Source organism: Wyeomyia smithii, chromosome 3 (assembly GCF_029784165.1).
Source record: "Wyeomyia smithii strain HCP4-BCI-WySm-NY-G18 chromosome 3, ASM2978416v1, whole genome shotgun sequence".
Classification (NCBI taxonomy): Eukaryota; Metazoa; Arthropoda; class Insecta; order Diptera; family Culicidae; genus Wyeomyia; species Wyeomyia smithii.
The window spans coordinates 262,151,951-262,164,942 of NC_073696.1; the positions used below are offsets into that span (position 1 = coordinate 262,151,951).

General features: G+C 37.1%; 1 protein-coding gene across 10 annotated transcripts in view; it reads right to left on the reverse strand.

The window, feature by feature from the left end:
* LOC129732272 (serine-rich adhesin for platelets) overlaps positions 1-12,992 on the reverse strand; it is a 110,080-nt gene that overhangs the window by 28,542 nt on the left and 68,546 nt on the right. For all 10 annotated transcript variants that reach the window (XM_055692995.1, XM_055692994.1, XM_055692999.1 and 7 more), the window contains one exon: positions 3,132-3,402. In XM_055692995.1, coding sequence (XP_055548970.1) covers positions 3,132-3,402 — 271 coding nt within the window. The remainder of the gene's footprint in view (positions 1-3,131; positions 3,403-12,992) is intronic.

Below are 12,992 nucleotides of genomic sequence, written 5' to 3' on the forward strand. Positions count from 1 at the left end.
TATAATGATAAATTGACTCCACATGTCTTTTTCAATTCTAAGATGGCGACATCCGCTCTCTGGAAAATAGCACAAAATAACGGATAACTCCAAATCAGGGCGACTCGTTCATAGGTGCAACCTGTGCATTGCACACTGGGACGCCAGGCAAAAAATATATTTCAGACGCAAATTTGTATCAATATTTTATTGGTTTTTAGTTTCACTTTCAAATAGTAGCGACTAAAATGACTTGCATGATTACGCGGACATGGACAAGGCAGATTCAAAAGCCACGAGTCGCCCCTGCTCCAAATGCGGGTGTTTCCGTAACCTGAGTTATCACAAAAGTCTTAAATTGACTCCGGACACAATTTTCTGGAAAATAGCCAATTTGGCCAAATACCACCCGATTTGGAAATTTCCGTGATTGCGCAAAAACCAAAAATACATTAAAAATATTTCAAACATATCAATAACATGTTGAAAAAGTTCCATTAATATATCAAAAATAAGTTGAAATAAGTCCAAAATTTCGTCGCAAAAAGTCTCTATATTAGTTCGAAAAGTGTAAAAAATGTCAAAAAATATGTAGGTATACAAATCGGACTCGATTTCTCGGAGGCACGATTATTCGAAGGTTCGATTAGTCGGGGCCCGAAGAAACGGAGAAAATTGTCACGATTATCCGGAGTCTTCTTTTTTCTTTCAATTTCGAATTTTGTTTACATTCATGAAGTTTGTCCTCAGGTTGAATAGAAATGCCATATTTAATATAGTATTTTGCGTTATATGCTGCGTTTAAAGAGATAATAGATTGATTCGCCTCATTATGATTAATTTTTTTTATTCGACAATCATTGGTATTTTTATATTTTATGTCGGCGTATTTAGCGATTACTGTCAATTTTTTTTTACGCGGGGCATACACTGCCCATAAAAGCATAAGAGTCCCATATGGAAATGCTCACAATTTAGAAAATTGCAAATGAAGTTCTAAATTTGAATTTATAATAAAATAACTATGATTTAACTAAAAGTATGTTTTATTCAACTGTATGTTCATGAGGTGGAACATTTTATATTTCCATGAGTTCTAAGAACTTTTGCATGAATTCCAGGCTTGGAAATAAATGATGGGAGTCGTTTGCCTTTATTTTCTCTCTATACACGAAAAATAAAAGCATATCAGTCTCCACGCATTCTAAGACGGCCAAGATATTTATCAATATTCCTTATTGTGTCTGTCATGTGAACAGTTTATTTCACTCCAACATTTTACGAATTGCATTACAGCGATTTGGTTTCAACGGATAGCAACATAAATCAGTGCATGTTTTTATCTCAGAGCAATCACAGCTGATAGACGAAAGCTCGTTCTACATAGAGTCTACAATGAAATTCCTAAAAAAGCCCACAAGAAATTTATGCAGACTGTTAGGTCACACTCCTGATCACTTTACTTCCACACATCCCAGATATTAAGAAGGATTTCTGGAAACAGTTTCCATAAAACCTTCATTTTATCTTTCGATTTTTTTTCGAAAATAGACATGAGTTTTGATCAGTTTTTTGTCTCTAGCTTATTTTTAATAGAACTTTGCAAACATAAACTGTGTTTTAAATGTTTCAAGTCAATGATATTTCGATGTGAACACTTTTCTTTTAACTGATACAAATGTGAAATGATGTTTTTAAAGTTATTTGAATATATACTTAGGATGGGACTCGTATGCCTTTATTTTCAATATGGGACAGGCAAGGTTTGGTATTTTTCCAGTAATTTTCAGAACAAACTTTAAAATTTCATCAAGCCATATGGAAACTTGAGCAAAATTAGATACATTGACGGAATAAACTTGAATTTGCCTAAAAGTCATATGGGACTCTTATGCTTTTATGGGCAGTACATACCTTGTTAAAAAATCGCGTCAATTCGAAAATCCGCGTAAAAAACCGCAATAATACAAACATTCGCATTAATTCAATAATCCGCGTAAAAAACCGCGTTAATTCAAAAATTCGCGTAAAGCAAACCACCAAGAAAGGCATTAGAAAAAACCCGAGCCGCTCTACGATCATTCAAAATAGTCCTTTTTGATGGTCTTTTCGGATCTTTCGGAGGGCAGAGGGCTATTTTTTGACTAAGTCCTAAACTTAAAAAAAAAACACTTAGACGTTTTTTATCAACCCACGGTAATTCGAAAATCCGCGAAATTTTTTTTGAATTACCGCGGTATCGCGTTAGTTCAAAAATCCGTGTTGAAAAACTGATTGTTTTTGATAAAAAACGAAAAATCTACACAAAAATACGGCTCGATTATTTGGAGATTTCGGTTATTCGAAGTGAAATATTTCTCAAAACTCTAGATAATCGAGTCCGACCTGTATAATGTATGTTAAAATTGAGTCAAAATGACAAAAATATGACAAATTTGTATGCAATCAAAACTTTGTCGAACATATGTTAAAACATACGAAAATTGCATGAAAGAGATAAAAATATGAAAAATATTAAAAGTATGTCAAACCTTTTGAAAAACATTAGGCATTAAAAAAAGGTTTAGCAAATGTCAAAAATTCCAAAAAATGTTCAAAAAATTAAGGAAATGCAAGAAATTAAAAGACTGCGAAAAAGTAAAAATAATAAAGAGAACGGTACCCTAAAATTGTGAATCATGTTCAAAATGGTAATTTACCATTTACAAAAAAAAAATCACGATTCTATATAATGTAAATCCAATATAACGTTGAAAAAAGGTTACGTTATAACGAGGAATACCTGTACTAAAAAGGTGCAATGTAGCGTATTTTGTTCCGCAAATCAAAATTCAAGTAAAAATGTAGGTTTCCTGGTTAACTTGGAGGAGAAGACTCATACATTAAAAGGGAGCCTAGAACTAGTCATCCTTTGAAGATTTGATGAAACGGGCATAAAAACCTCATACGACGAAAGAGGCCCATTCTAAAAAGGTATTTCTTAATAAACATTAGCATATACACACAAACATTGAGTAGCACTAGAGATGAACTACCGTTTTCGTGAGCTACACAATGATCGATTGGTTTTGATTTTCTACTGATATAAAAGGAAAATGAAACAACGGAAAGGAACAGAAGATGTGGGATCAATTCTTACGTAGGACACTTACCCAGTGGCATCGACGAAAGCAGGTTGTTCTTGTGCGATAGTAAGCCATTATCCCCGAAGGAAATACCGCCACCGCCACCACCATCTCCAGCCCCTCCTTCTCCGGCGCCTTCTGCACCACCGCTGGCAGGCTGACCGCTGCCCGCATCCGTCAGCCCCAGCCCGTTGGCACCGATGGTCGAATCGTCCCCGAAACCGTTCGCCTCCAGCAGCGACGTTTCCGATGGATACTCAAAGGTCGAGGTTAGCGAGTCGTCAAATTGAATTTTAAACTGAAATGAAAAAAAAACAAAACAAAAGCCTAATTAGTATGGATACAAAATTAGGTTGGTTCATAGCGGATGAAATATATAATGCTTGACAAGATTAAGATCGACTGGAAAAGTCATTTATGGTTCGAAAATTTGTACTTTGTATTTACTGCAATGCGGCTAAGGGGCCATCCACATACCACGTGGACAGCTTTGGGGGGGGGGGGGGGTAATGTCCACGGTTCATACAATTTTTTTTAGAATTTATATGGGCAGTTGTCCACGGAGAGGGAGGGGGGGTCAAAATCGTTAAAAATCTGTCCACGTTGTATGTGGATGGCCCCTAAGTATTTCTAATGAGTCAGCGAGGTTTAGAAGAGGCGTGCTTAAAACATAATAACAATCAGCTTCAACAACCACTTCAAATCGGTAATGATTGGGAAAAATCACGTACAGTGTCGGCTGTTTCAGCTTGATTTTCAACTGATAAATTTGAGTGTAGCGTCAGAGCCGTAGTCAGCTGGTGTTCAATAACGGATCTTTGGAGAGGAAAACAACCCACGGTAGGACAATATGTGTAGATGATTGATGATCACTGCGAGCGATGGCAGGTTGCGCGAAGGCCGAGAGTAGCCAGTGTTAAGCTGTAAAACCTCGTTTTGTGCTGAGTCAATTCAGAAACCGTTGTTTCATTCCTTCAGCAGAGGCCGTGGTGGCACGCGACCTGCACGATTGTGCGTACCGTTTAGGTAATGAAGTCTTTACAGCATTCGACGGAGATAATTAGCTCATTAGCTAGGTTATAGCTAGGTTGTGGTGGAAGTAAACGAATAATAGGGAGGGAATATCGACGGTTATTCACGCACGCTGAAACCTGGAGATAGGATAATTTGTTCATCGTTGAAACTCATACACGCATTTTGAGGTCTCAAAAGATAAAACTTGTTGCAAGGTTAATAAGAGGAAACAAATTCATGCTGGTTATTATTCTGCAATCAACCGTTTTTGACCAGACATTTCATTAATACTGTTGCACCATAAAATTACAAAATTAGTCGTTGAGCAAATTTAGTAGGTACATCGAGCTTATACCCAATCTCGCACCTATTCCTGTAGCAAACCATTTCTTAGCTAAGCCCTTTCGTTTCGCTTGTGCAGCTATTGGTAACTGAGCTGACAGCTCAGTGCTCGTCCTAATTATGTTTCACTCTTTACAATGCATCGCTTCTCCTGGCTCTTTATATTTCATTAGCCGCGACTACAACTTTCGATAAAAGTCTGATGTAATGCCGAAATGGCGTTAAACAACACACCAACCAGCCAGCGAGAGACGCTTCGAGACGTTCGAATTCGTGCAACAGCGCTTCCTTCAAACGCTGGCGCGTGTGCAGCGGGGAGGGGGCTGCGGTGGGCCAGCGATGGCGTTTCATGTTATTACAGTTTGGAAATTTTCCTGTGTTGCAAAAATTTAATCTTTGTTTGCCGATTCCGCATGCATACAACAGCAAACAAACGCGCCGCGCCATAGACTGGAGTGTTTTTTTTTTCTCTATCTCTCTCTAAGCACGGCTTCCAGTGGGCATGCATTTATTCGGCCAGACAGTGAGTGAGAGCGGGTGAAATTGTTTTCGCGTAACAGCTCGAATTAAACGCGATCCGAATCGGTTCGGTTCAGGCAGCTACCGTCAGCATCGGCTCAAGATGAGTCGAACCGAAAATGGCTGTGTCCCCACCACTGGCGGTGTCCATCAGCGTTCGACATACCTAGTTTTCGGAAATGTCATACATTAGAAACCGCAAATGGTGTTAATTGTGCGTTTCAGGCTCATCACCGCGCATGTGTGCAGTCGTTCCACTTAAGTTTCGCTGGGAGTAATTTTGCAAATGAAGTTGAAATTGAATTGCACTGAATTATTCCATCATGTTATGACATTATGATGTAACCATGCAATTCGGTGAAGATACGTATCAGCCCAGCGTAGCATCAAATTTATTGTTACGTTCAAAAAAAAATCGATTCTGATGATCTGCTGAAGATAATCCTAAACTCAGTTACCTAAAGTACGCAATCGGTTGCACGGTGTGGTTCACAACATTTTTCAACAAATTAGAGGTGTGAGATTGATACTGGAGAATTTCAAAGTTATACGAATCCACTGACATTTACTCATCAGCGTGCAAAGAGGATTACCTACTTAAAAGTAACACAATCGTCACCGCCGCTGGTTCGACTTACGTGGCGAATTTTAAAATGAGCTTTTCCTTTTGACGACGATGGCTAGTAGCCATTCGCAATTACCAGGAGACCTGCTATTGAAGCCATATATAGGAAATTTACAGATTTAGTATGCACCTGCAAAGTGGTAGTCACTTCACAAGAATAGGTCAAATACCACGAATCGATAACTGGCCAGTTTCTGTCTTACCTAAACCTACTGTTGAGGTGACATTGTTTTTGATGTGGAAAAGTGTTGCTTTCACCCTTCCGGTCACGCTGAAGCCCAGGCACAAAGACATTAGAATGGTTCAATATTTCCTGCATTTTCTAAGTAAAATTTTGACGTCAAAATAAGCTGCAGGTTTACTGTTGTTCAACATTAACCACGCACTGATTCTGCATATCGAATCAGCCTATCGTGCACTGAGCACGTACGGATGTACATATGTGGTGAGAAATTTATTACAGCCACGTCAAAACTGCAGGCAGCCACCCAAGAAGCGTCATTCGTAACCGTCGCGCTATGATGAAGCGCATAAAATGTTAATCCGAATGTGGAACCAAACAAACAATAGCTCACGTAACGCGTGAAGTGAAGGTGCTGCGGCTGACTTCGCTGGCCCTGCTATTGTCGAAGGCTTACTTACCTACATGTCTCTTTCCACGTTCGGCTGGACGGCTGTCTGAATTCTTATGCTACGGTAATAGACAGTTTCTTTTGCACTATTTGAATCGATACGCTCTATAATGTAGCTTGTTATCCAATCACTAGTGATAACGATAAAGAGGTGAGAATATATGAGGAGACAGTAGTCGACAGAGACGTAAGTGGCTTAATACCAGCGAAGGCAGCAGTACGCTCATGAAACAAACCAGAATAACAGATTGATTACTTCGTGGTTAAAGAAACTTACTGCTCATTAAAATCGATTACGTTAATTTGGTTAAATAATTATTTCCTAGCTAGAAAATTGTACACTTTGAAAGTGTTCACTAGTTTCTCTCGCGAATATCAATTAAATTCCTGCTGGCGTGGAGTTGATAAACATCTGATATGATTTTAGTTACAATAAATATCATTCTTTCGTAATAAAAGCCTATAGAGCATCGCGGAACACTGCTTGATTTTTTTTTGTATCGGGTTTAGCAAAAAGCAAACCTTGGTGCTAAATTCCGATTCGGAACTCGAACTTCTGTTTCATTATACACAAACTTCGCAGCCAACTGTAAAGTGTACAGAACAATTGCGGGGCTAGCGCTACGATCCTACTGGGACTAACAGTCTCTCCCGAGCCGAGACTCGAACCTACGACGGCTGGCTTGATAGGCCAGCATCGTACCTCGGGACCAGCTGGGAGGGTGATCTAGTTTAGATCTAGTAACTAACGCTAAAGGGACCAAGGTAGAAGTATCTTTTATGCTGAAAAGTACATTTTAAAGGAATCGTTTAAAAGATATTTCCGCCACACCACCGTGTTTTACGGTATTCTTTGTGATTCGAGTAAGAAATTCCTACATACAGTTTCCAAGAAAATTTTTTCTAGATTGATTTGTATCTTTTGGGAATGAGCAAGGTTGCAGGTCCAGATTTATCTGGCGTAATAATGCATCTGGATTTCACTAGATTCGTTATCACGTACCAGATCAAAAAAAAAAAACCTAAATTCTTACAGATATTCAACAAAGAGTCAATTTTGTTCCAGCAAAAAGATCATCACGTCAATTTTTGTATATCACTTACTGTCATTGCTTATTTAGAAAGTCAAATTAAAAAATGACCCTCGACGTCTAGTTTAACAACGGGCTCCACATTCAAACTAATCGCGCAAAACTAAATTTTTTTTATTTCCTTTTTATATTTTTTCATTCCATTAGGGGCCATCCACATACCACGTGGACAGCTTGTGGGGGGGGGGGTTGCCTAATGTCCACGGTCCATACATTTTTTTTTAAATTTATATGGGCAGTTGTCCACGGAGGGGGAGGGGGGGATCAAAATCGTTAAAAATCTGTCCACGTGGTATGCGGATGGCCCCTTATTACGAAAAAATTAAAAAAAAAATATTTTAAGATTAGTATTGCCGTAGAATAAAACAATATCGGTGAGAAATCAAGAGAGAAAAACCCATAACTTGTGATTGGAAAATTTGATTTTGGAAATTTAGTGAAAGAAAAAAAATCTGACATCACTACTGCAAAGAAGGAAAAAAATTAGAAGGTTGTATATAAGACACGACCCAAAGGTAACCGTAGAATAACGACAGTCTGTCCTATGTCATTGTATGTTTTGCAATAGGTTTAGGAAGACACTCGATTGGGGTTAATTTAATGGTGTGAAACGAAAAATTTCAGTGATAATTCTCTTTCAACTCTTTTGTTTTACTGATTGATTGATAACCTTAAAGAGAAGTGTTCATTTGAAGACAAGTGTTGATTATGGATTGCCATTTATCTACATTTACGGGATGATTCAAGTTCTCTTGTTATTCTCTACTCCGCTCACACTGCCAGCAAGCAAACAAAGTATAAAGATCATGTTAAACACTACTGGCACAGTCACAGCTATTAGCAGTGGGCGTATGGCTGACAGAAAACGCGACGTGGCAGATCCGAACAAAATTTCTAACATTTCCGAACATGTTCAGCAATGCTGTGCAGTACTTCAGTCCGTCGGGTGGCCCGTCTGCTGTGGAACGCTGCGATCGGATGAGTCGCATACTCAACCTTGTTGCGCTAAAATCAGCTGCTACTCTGCCGGCTGCGCGTCAAGTCTCTTGCTGCAGTAATCGTTTATATAATGAAGACTAAATTTCTGCATGCTGACTTTTATACGTGACTACTGAGAGTTAAACTTTCGGTAGGCGTGCCTTTGTGGACTAAAGCGAATAAAACAACAACAAATTGATTATAAAATCAAATCCGTTGTATACTACGCTGGTGAGTAGGCCATGTTTAGCTCCGATTGAACGAAATATGCGTTCAACAAGGCTCTACATTTTTAAATAGTACAATATTTAGCATCACAAAATCACTACTTTCCGCATTTCGGTGTACGCGTAGCCAATTTTTAATTGATTATTGTACTGCCGCTCATGGCAAGTCCGTCCCAATTGCATTTTTGTCAATTTTGAGTATATTTATGGAATCAATTCCTTTTTATGTCTACTTTCGATAGAACAAATATTTTTGAATACTTCGTTCTGAGGAACTATGAAAAAAATAGCAAGTCGGTTTGTCCCATAGCAAAAGTGATCGCAAGTCGGTCCCATTGCAAAAATCTTCGCAATTTAACCCCTCAGCCAATAATGATTATGGAAAATGTGATATTTACCACAACTTATGGTCTTCAGGTTTAGAATTGGATGTACCAAGTGATATTCGATAGGAGGTTTGATTGAATTTTACACGTTCTACATCGTGTGGCTCTAGCTGATAGTACAATGTTTTCTTCAAGACAAAGTTTCCACCAGTAGCTTCTTTCAGCTGTTGGTTGTTGACAATGAACGCTTCAGGTGTGTCACTGTATTGTTAGTTAAAGCATTCTTGAGTAAATACTACTTTTCGTATTTTATCCGTATTTTGTGTAAAGACGTGGGCCAGAATTGTAACATTATTGTCGTGAATTTCGTTTTGAAGAATTTGTCAGTCATACCGAATACTTTGGTACGCTACTTATCTGTTTTTTAACGGAGCAAACATTTTCCTAAGCTATATTTGTTCTTTCATATTTGCTTCCACTGCTACGTCGAAGCTGTCCGCCGTCACGAACGTGTGGCCGCTCTCAGGAAAATTTAGAATAAGTTACCTACACTGATTTCGAATTTATCAGTAGTATCAATTGTAACAACAAAATTTAATTTTATTCTGAGCGGCGCAGTTGGTACATTATGTTATGCTTCTCACAAAAAAACTTGTTTAATAAGGCACGAGAGAAGGTCATTTATGAATTGACCAGCGATGGATTCATTCCAAACGCAAGCTATAGCACCGCCATTGATTTGCAGTTTGTTTTTCATCACCGGTCGTAGCCGGCTATGGGACTGACTTGCTATCATTCTGGCTACGTACCGTAAAAGTAATCGCATGTGAGTCCCAGCTTATGATTTTCAACAAATTTTAGTCAAATTTCGGTGTTTATACAAATTTTATGATGTAAAAGTGTTAGATTGTCATTGCAGTACTAAATTCTGTTGATGGTCTTGATTGAAAAAGCATTTGAGTGCCAAATTTCACCCAAAGCGTAACGATTTTCAATTGCTGTTTTCTCGTCAGCACCAAAACGCAAATGGGACGGACTTGCTATGAGCGGCAGTGTAAGAATGTAGCAAATCCATTGAAAACTGATTGAGTTTTAGGCGTTCAAAAGTGGACTTTCTGTTTCCTGCGGGAAATTTTCCGAGAAATACGATGACAGTACCAAATTAAAAATAAAATTGACTGCTTTTGTCGAAAAATGCAAATTTATTTTTTAAATCGGAATATATATATATATATATATATATATATATATATATATATATATATATATATATATATATATATATATATATATATATACATACATATATATATATATATATATATATATATATATATATATATATATATATATATATATATATATATATATATATATATATATATATATATATATATATATATATATATATATATATATATATATATATATATATATATATATATATATATAGTTTTGTAAGCTGTCAGTGGTCACGCACACGCCAAACGCAAGTTACTAAAATTTCCTTCTTTCCTAGCAAACTATGAGCCTGAAGTACACCAAAGTTTGTTATTTTTTTGTGTGTGGAAACGCAAACACTCCTATCGTGACGACAAATTACCATTGATTGCATTTAGTCCTCTACACACCTCCTCTCGCCTGGGACGGACCGATTGAAGCGTGAGGAAATCAGAGTGAACTGAGTCTTAACTTTTTTAGACCCACGTGTTATTATTCGCACATGGGTAAATAATCTGATCCAGTTGCATCGACAAAAACCGCCAAAAATATAATGTTTCGCTAAATACAGAGGAAGATGATTTCGGGGTGTGAAAGGAACGTAGTGTCATAAATATTCAGCATGTCAGAGAGATTTGAAATTAACCAAACCACTATATTTGTTGATTATGAACGTCAATCTATAGTTATATATGCAATTAGTCCTGTAACATCATACAGCTTCATCAAAATTAGGTTATTAAGTGACGGCACAAGACAGTACCCGACTATGAAAAAGTCAAGTACAACATGGGTTATTCAAAACAAGACCAAAATACTGTGTGCTCCAACGTGATCCTTCAACTATACTCCGACGTTTAAACTGTACGGATAAAGTGATAATTCACTTGCCGATATATGAAAATATCACCAGTCATGATAACATCACAACCGTGTGGAAGAGCTTGCCGACCGACATCGCTAACCACAGAGCCACGGGGATCACAGAATAAGATTACACTATTTGTCATTTTTTTGAAACATGATGTCAAATTTGATCACCGGTTTTTATTTCAGATGTTTGAACGCCATGTAGTTTTCGATTTTTTTCTAAAATCAAACATAGTTGCTGTCCTTTAAATTCGCTGAATATATTTAACAGTAGGCAAACCCTTCCATTAACCATGCATTTGTTAATTTGGGTTAAAAGAAGGACAAAACAAATTCCGAAATCGGCGTAAAAAACCGCGTAAATTCCGAAGTTCGCGTTAAAAATAAACTTTCTTTGCTAAAAGTTTTTTAACCATTTCTGCTAGAAAATGAAATCGAAAAACAATAAACAGCAGTATTATTTCTACCTACGAATCAAACTCAATATCAAGGAAAAATATAAAACGATTAGGCAAAATCAGTGAATATTCAGTAATTGGATTAAGTAAACTCATCGGACTCTCTAAATAAGCAATTTGAAAATGAACAACTATTAAAAACATACCGCGTAAAAAGACTTTTCTAAACAATCTGCGTAGAATCTGAAATTCGCGTAAAAAACGCGTAAATGCCGAAATCCGCCTAAAAGAGTGTGTTTCCCGTTGACACCCTCATACAGATTTAAGGCTTGCACCACGAATTTCAGGTTTAAAACCAGGAACAACGTCTCTATGATGGAACGCGGGGGACAGAGTTTTCATGCGCGAAATTGATCATGTGTGAGGTTATATCGGAGTATCTCAGCGTGATTTTATCTACCCAATAATGATTAGAAGATGTCAGTATCATGTTATTCTAGGCTTTGCTTTGACTATCAAAAAGTACGGAGACAAACTTTTGCACGTGTGAATGTTTTCTGGAGTTCGGTATTTTCTCATAGACAACTATTTTGCAAACCGTTACTTTTTTCACAATTACATTCGTTTTTATTTGTTTTGTAAGTTTTACTTGAAACGTAACATCATACAGTTGAAAAATTGGACTCTTATTTAAGTTACAGTTACAGTTCAAACGAAAATTTATAAATTATTAAAAAACAATTTTTCGAAAACGGGTTAGTAATGGAAAGAAAAATTCTGTGCAGTGGCTCCGTATGAGAGGGAAGTTTTTGATTCGCTTTCAGATACACAATCAATCAAAGCGTTTTCATGATATTCTGACAGAAGGATGTTTCTCACAGTTAAGGTTAACAGTTAAGTTAAAATTAGCGTTGACCATCTACATCGAAATGTCGAATTGTCATAGTTGAATCTTGATTCCAAGCTAGATTTTTTGAAAAAGGTTAATCATTTTAGAATGAATTCCAGCATTTGTAGTAAATTTATTAGTCCAACATGCATTTTAAAAGTGGCTAGCCACTACGGGCCAACTAGTACAAAAATAATCGATCTGGCTTCCGGTCAAAAAAGATATTTTTTGTGGATTCCTTTGTTTATTTTCTTCAAACATCACTTATTAGATTTTTTTTCGGTTGTCATATGAGAATTGTGAATTGTAGATTGTAAAAAAAAGAAAGATGAGGTTTTGAGCAAAAAATGCGTTTTTTTACATCAGGTTTATCACCACCCTAACCCAGCTTCGCTTGGATCAAACATTTGTATGGTTCTGGGACGCGTCGCTTTCAGGGTTGGATTAAACTTTGGACGTACGACGCACTCACATCGATGGAATCGTGATACGTACAACACTAATCACTCGGTTTTCGTAATGAAATGACTTTGTAGTTGGGTGTCCCAAAAAAATCGATGTTGCAAAAGTCAAGGTGCTCAGCCCTAGATTGTAAGATAATGTCATTTATAGTATTTTTGCAGAGCATTTCGACTTTCCAAAAAAAAATTGGTTTCAGGCTGCCCAAACGTGATTTATGGAAAAATTATGGACTTTTTTAAGCTACAAACCCACTCTTTTACACTTTTTTCAATTCTGTTCGATTCCTAAATTTTT